At 39.8% G+C, this 6920-nt stretch overlaps 1 protein-coding gene across 1 annotated transcript; it reads right to left on the bottom strand.

Annotated features, from left to right (window-relative positions):
* Nucleotides 1–1255: 1255 nt before the first annotated feature.
* LOC120722475 (butyrophilin-like protein 9) lies at nucleotides 1256–5221 on the bottom strand. The gene is made up of 3 exons (XM_040013503.1): nucleotides 4873–5221; nucleotides 3284–3610; nucleotides 1256–3045 (listed from the first exon to the last, which is right to left on the bottom strand). The coding sequence occupies exons 1-3, from the start codon at nucleotides 4943–4945 to the stop codon at nucleotides 2891–2893; spliced, it is 555 nt and encodes a 184-aa protein (XP_039869437.1). The 5' UTR covers nucleotides 4946–5221; the 3' UTR covers nucleotides 1256–2890.
* Between the last annotated feature and the right edge of the window lie 1699 nt (nucleotides 5222–6920).

Here is a 6920-nt window from a genome sequence, read left to right as displayed (position 1 = left end):
TTCTGTGCACTTTTCTGCAGAGCTTTACGATGAGAACAGGCGGCAGGTGGAGAACAGCAGGTGAGCGTAGTGGAGCTTTTAGCAAGTAGAGAGGTGGAGGACACAGACGTAGAGTAAATCACTTCAGACAGTGCATTAAAATGGGGCCACAGTTAGCAGGGTCTCACAGCTAATTAAGCACTTTATTAACTCCTTTAAGCTTTTATTTTGCACTTTTAAATCTAATTTGTGATCATAGTGTAGCCATAATATTTATTTAAAACACATACAAATATTTATCATAATGGTTATATTCCATTATTATATGAGTTGTGAAAAGTTCTGAACTGGATATGTAAAGATCAGAAACCTTCTCGGCTCATCTCACATTCAAGATCATCACCTCGGCCACCTCTGGACTGTTTTCAGATCTCAGTAGACTTCCTGCCGTGTTCTCTTATACATTCAATGTGTCAGTTTTTTTATTTAGACAGCATCAAATCATAACAACAGTCACCTCAAGGTGTGTTATATTGTAAAGTAGACCCTACAATAATACATACAGAGAAAAAAAAATCGTATTCCTTATTAAAGGAAGCTTTGCAGCACCCACAGGCTCAGATTCAGCCTTCACAGCATCACGTGGCACCACTAGCTCTGAATCAAAGAAACTTGGATGCTGGTTTTCTGGATCCAAATGCTCATCTCATATACAAGGACACATCCACCCTGTTTTTTTGAGGTCAACGTGTTAAAGTGGCATCCACAATCAGCTGTGATGGTTTTCTGGTCTGAAAGACGTTAAAACAAAATTCAGAACAGACTGATGGAGGTGGAGCACTCTGAGAAACAGTAGCAGAAGAACAGTTGGAGGTCCTGTTATTTTAAACAACTGAGCAAACAGAAACAGGTCTTAAAGTGGAGTATAGGCCTTTTTGTGGCTGTTATCATGGGGTATTACTGAGGAGAGTGGTGTGCTGCCACCTGTTGGTTATGGTTTTTTAACTGATAGATTTAACTTCTAAAGGCTGCTTATGTAGAGGAGAGCAGTGTCTTCCTCACAGCAGTGAGGGAACCAAAGAAAGACAGAAAACCAAAAGACAGAATATATATAAAGCCTGATTTAAAAGACAGAAAACCAAAGGGAACCAAAGAAAGACATCCTCTGATGATGAATAACATGATGACCTGAAGCAAAGCTCAGCTCAGTGTTCTTTGGTGCTGATTCAGCAGGAATCAGTGAGAAGGTGCAAAGATAAATCACTGTTAAACAGTCAACAGTCCAGTTTTTTATTTCTTTGGTTCTCCACATCAGTGGCTCAGTGCATCAGATTCACAGGAGGATTAAAATCAAACAAATAACAGAATTAAACCAGGGAACAAATGAGGGAAAAGTTCTGCACCAGGCTGAACCCCATAACAGTCGGGCAGTGGTTGATGTATCGTTCACAGAAAATGTAAACAGGTGAACAGTACATGAGAGAAACTGCTGTAAGTGATCAAATCAACACATGTCGCACAACATTCCTCCTTCCTTGCACACTTTCCTCCAGAACACTGAGCAGAAAAAAAAGACACCTGGAGGAGAGGTGAGAAACAAACAAATGAAATCTAAACCAGCTTTTTTACTCTGATACCTTCAGGATTTCATGGCTGACTTGACACATGCACAAACAGCAACAGTGTTCTTTATACAGATCACAGCATTTAAATTATTAAATTACTTTGTCAAATTGTTGGTTTACACAGAAAAAAAAGCAAAGTTTCACAAATAAGAAATGTAAAACACAGGTTGTTGTAACACTTCTGTTTCCATTTTCCACTGAAGGAAGTTCAAGTACCTGCTGAAGGAAATAAATAAACAAATTAAAAAAAAAATACCATAAAGTCAGTGGTACTGAGATGGTCTATTTTGTAGAACAGGTCATTTTCCAGTCACTGCTGCATTTACTTCAGTTTTCATAAAACAAAAATTGTAATTTTAGCTGAGCAAAATTCACTTTTACAGTCTAAAATCCCTGTTTGTGTAAATTTAGGAAAATTACGCTGTAAAGAGGGAGTTATAAAAATGTTCATGACAGTCAACACGATGACTTTATATTATATATATTTTTCATTTATCTTGCCAAGGATGCATCACCATGACAACCAAGAAACAGAGCTTAAAGAGTGTAAACGATTTTATCCCAAAACCTCATCTAACCTAATAGATTTAATGCTTAAAGTGATGCATTTTTAATTAATAATTGTAGAAAACTGTTAAATGATTCCGCCCATCACCAACCCCACAGATGTCCAAATGTAAAATTTTCACTCTTTAAAAGCTTTAAATGTAAAGTTTGTGCCCTGGGACATGAATTTGCAGATATGAACCTGAGGTATGTTCGTGTGTACGAGTTCATATCCACAAACACATCAGTCAGTATTGCACCATTAGTACCCGTTTCCCTGCTCCAAACAGTGTGAAACCCTCCCAATGTCTTTAGACTTTAACAGGATCTCCGAGAAGCAGAAATCACATATTCAGCACCATTCCCTTTTCTTTTTTTACAGATCAAATCATTAGGTACAAGAACAAACACACCAAAACTGACAGACTCACTACCAGTCCCACAAACCCTCCATGTCCTCCTGGAGGACGTGCAGGTGAGAAGAAGGTGTGAGCTGGTGGTGAGTAAAGAACAGAAGAGAATCCAGAATTTCAGTCAGTTTTTCAGTCCCAGAAATAAATCCCCTTTAGAAAAACCCTTAGCACACCTTTAGCACACGTTTCATGATAAACACGTCCTGAGATTATCTGTTTGGTCCTGCGCTGAGTGACACGTTGGTAATTTGGAGCAACAGAAGGAGACTCAGAGCTCAGTTGGAAAAGCTGTGAGATGTTTCAAACATAATGAATTTCAGCAGGATGTTAGTATGAATCCTGATTCGGCTTCTTATGTTTTCTGTAGATCAAAACAACAACAGCAACAAGAAGCAGAGCAGAAACTGACAGACCAACTATCAGTCCAGAGTTCTGTGCTCCATCCTCCTTCTCTCCATCCTCTGTGTGTCCTCCTGTTGGACCTGCAGGTGAGAAACAGGTGTGAGGTGTCAGCTGTCAGGTAGGTGATGAGTGAAGAACAGAACAGAATCCATTTCCTCTTCAAACTGCTGTCAGACATTATCTACTGCACTCTGATCACATCACTCAGACCAGCTGCTTTCTACAAAGTCTCATCAACAACATCTTTAGAAACAAACATCAACAACCAGGAAGCAGCTTCACCTCTGATCACACACACACTCAACTCTACTCACTCACCTGGAAGAACAACAGTCAGGTAGATGCTGCAGATGGGATCCGATGAGTCCAAAGGGAAGCGACACTCGTATGTTCCAGTGTCATTAATCGTCACATTCTTCAGAATCAAAGACACGTCTCCATCCTTCATCTGTCTGTCCTGCAGATCCACCCGGTTCTTAAAAGATGGATGCTGCTGTTCTGGAACAAATTTACCGTCCCGGTACACAAGGACATATTTATATCCCAGGTCAGTTGTGCTCCACTGTACAATCATGGTGTTGTTGTTTGGAGCTCGACATGTCAGAATAACGTCCTCTTTAGGCTGAGCTGTGATGTTTTTCTGGTCTGAATGAGGAAACAACACAGAGCAAAGAGGTTAAAGGGATCCAAGTATAACTGTTCACTTCTAAAGCAGCCAATCAGAAGACACTGGAGTTATGCACACTGGTCAAACCACCACACAAGTATTAAATGTTATTTAATATCGAAGTTATACATCTAGTTCCTATTCTTAATACGTCCATTAATAAACTGAACAACATAGGCGGGTGTCGGAGGGAAACGAACTGAAATACATGGGGGGGGTCATCAATGACTTCGTCAACTGGTGTGAACAGAACCATCTTCGCATCAATGCCAGCAAGACGAAGGAGATGGTGATTGACTTCACCAAGAAGCCACCCGCTATTACACCAGTGAACATCCAGGGTTTGGACACTGAAACAGTGGAGGAGTACAAATACCTGGATGTTCACCTCAATAACAAACTGGACTGGTCCACGAACACAAATACACTTTACAAAAAGGGTCTAAGTTGTCTCCACCTGCTGCGGCAGCTGAGATCCTTCGGGGTGAACAGGACACTCCTAAGGTCATTTTATGACACTGTGGTGGCGTCAGCTATTTATTATAATGTGGTCTGCTGGAGTGGTGGAGCGGAGGGACGGGGAAAACTCAACAAACTGGTCAGGAGGGCCAGCTCTGTGCTGGACTGTCCACTGAAGTCCATCGAGCAGGTTGGGGAGAGAGGATGTTGTCTAAGCTAAGCAGTTTTTTTGTAATTGCTTGTTAACAGCTTGTTTGTACACTGTATATTTCCCCAGGAGCATTCATACACCACCCACACTTGTGTACAAATCTCTCTACATTTTTATCTGTGTATATGAATTTCGGTTGCTTATGTATATAGGACTACTTTCAACGACTATAAATTTCTAATTTATGGGATAATAAAGGTGCTTTCCATTCTATTTTATTCTACTCCGCGTAAGCAGGGGGGGCTGCGTTGCTGTGCATCCTGTGCTAAACTGCGGAAAAAAGGAATAATGAAGCTCCCTAAGATTAGGAGAAAACTGCCACGGACGTAGTTTCTGTTCTCTCCACAGGAAGCATCATAACTATTTGAATGGACCCACTGATTTATGACCATGTGTATACTCTGATCAGCAAATGAATGAATGAATAGACGTCAGTAACCACCTGGTTGGTTATGTCGGTAAAATATGTCAAGTGCTCACTAATAAAAGGCAGCAAAAACTCATTAAAAACATGTCATCAAGTCAGAACTCGCTGAGCATAATCGAAAGCATTATTAGCACATATCTCACCTGCAGAAGTAAACTTCAGGGGGTAGATAGAAAACAAAATCCACAACTGTGACGCAGTTATCCAAATATCCATTTCAGCGCATAGATTTGCTGATCACACAGTTTTGTTTCCTGTTTTCTATAAATGGTGTTCCAAATTAGTTGTGATTCGGCTAATCTACTGATAAATTCAGATTTTTAAATAAACTTGCATCTAGAGCTAACGTTTGAATGAAAGAAGGAAGGAAAGTGCGTGTTTCTTTTTCTTTCAGCCAAGATAAAGGGAGGGGTTGGAACGAACCGCGGTAAAGTGAGCCGTCATTTGTGAGCCGCGGTCAAGCCAGCCGCCTCTTATCCGCCGCATAAATTTCCTTGCGCTTTTACACTAGTCTGTACGGTAGCGACTTTTCGCTTTATATGCCGATTGAAAGCTTACCCGCGCACACGTGCGCGCGCGGACAGTCACACGCGCACGCGCGCACACAAATTACAATGGAACAGCCCAATACAGTCAATACAATTATGGAAATGTCAGAAATTAATTTTACTGTAAAATTCCTCAGAAATTACAAGAAACCTATATTCAACCTATATTCAACGCAATACAGCCAATACACTACAATTATGGAAATTTCAGTAATTCATTAAAAATCATCCTTAGTAGTTGAGGTCCAACTTTCAACCCATTCCTTCTCTGGGACACCTACTGTACCTGTGTGCCAAGTTTCATCCATATTCACTGTAATATTCCTCAGAAATTAGAGGACATTTATATTCAATTCAATACAGTCAATACACTACAATTATGTAAATTTCAAAAATTCATTAAAAATCATCCTTAATAGTTGAGGTCAAACTTTAAACACATTCTTCCTCTGGGAAACCTGCTGTACCTCTGGGCCAAGTTTCAGCCAGATTTACTGTAATATTCTTCAGAAATTGCAGGGAACTTATGTTCAGTTCAATACAGTCAATACACTACAATTTTGTCTATTTCAAAAATTCATTAAAAATCATCCATAGTAGTGGCTGTGGCTTTTTGAGTTTATTCTTTGTGTCAGTGAGTTTGTGTTTGGGTCCAATCCCTGCCTGCACACAGCTGAAACATGACACAAACATCTTTAAATTCTAGTTAAAGAAGGTTTATCAGAAGTCAGCACAGAGCTGGCAGGAATCCTTTTACCGAGTTTAAGTAAACACACATCAGATTGTTATCACTGGTTGCTCTAATAATGAATAACATGATAGCCTGAAGCAAAGCTCAGAGGGTTTGCTGTGTGTTCTTTGGTGCTGATTCAGCGGGATTGCTGTGAGAAGAGACAAAAATAAATCTCTGTTAAACAGTCAACAGTCCAGTTTTTTAATTCATTTTGTTCTTTAAAGTAGTGAGTTAGTGCATCATATTTACAGGAGGATTAAAAGCAAACAAAAAACAAAATTAAACCAGGAAACAAATGAGGAAATAGTTCTGCACCAGGCAGAACCCCATAACCCTGCAGTGGTTGATGTAGGGAGGTGGGTTACAAACAGGACAGACCAGTGTAACATGCCTTAGAATGTGGGAAGTAATCCGGAGAGACAGGAGAGGAGACTTCTCAGTCAGCCATGTTCTTCATTTGCATTTGTGACATTTGATCTGATAAACTGACGCCGTCAGAAGTTTTGAATGTGTTTAATTTTCAAGGTCAGTTTTAGCGCTGATACATATGTTTAGTCTAAACTGAATTCTTGTCTTCTTGCTGTAATGGAGCTGAACAAGCGTTAAAGAACAAACACACAAATGGAAACAATCATTCACAGAGAAATCAGTGAGGACGGTCTGTGTATCTCTTCATCTCTGATAAAAGCTTTTAAATCAGGCTTCTTATCAGGTATTTGTGAGTTTTCAACAATAAATAAAGATTTTGGCAGTAAACTTTATTTTTCTGTGACATAGATGAGCTCCTAAAGCTCAGTCTATGCTTGTAGGACAAGAAAGGCAACCACAGCCTGACCCAGGTTTACTTATCTGCTTATTTTATTAGTGGAGACTGAACATGTGGCTGTTTCACTGTTAAAAGTCTACAAAT

The sequence above is a fragment of the Simochromis diagramma genome, unplaced genomic scaffold (assembly GCF_900408965.1).
Source record: "Simochromis diagramma unplaced genomic scaffold, fSimDia1.1 OVJJ01000640.1, whole genome shotgun sequence".
Taxonomy (NCBI): domain Eukaryota; kingdom Metazoa; phylum Chordata; class Actinopteri; order Cichliformes; family Cichlidae; genus Simochromis; species Simochromis diagramma.
Note: the sequence above shows the minus strand (reverse complement) of the source record. Positions and strands in the feature narration are given on the sequence as shown.

Coding starts and splice junctions, on each gene's coding strand:
- LOC120722475 (XM_040013503.1), bottom strand. CDS start 4,945: ATGGATATTTGGATAACTGCGTCACAGTTGTGGATTTTGTTTTCTATC. Junction 3,611..4,872: donor CCTGAAGTTTACTTCTGCAG/GTGAGATATGTG, acceptor TTCCTCATTCAG/ACCAGAAAAACATCACAGCT. Junction 3,046..3,283: donor CCTGACTGTTGTTCTTCCAG/GTGAGTGAGTAG, acceptor TCTCACCTGCAG/GTCCAACAGGAGGACACACA.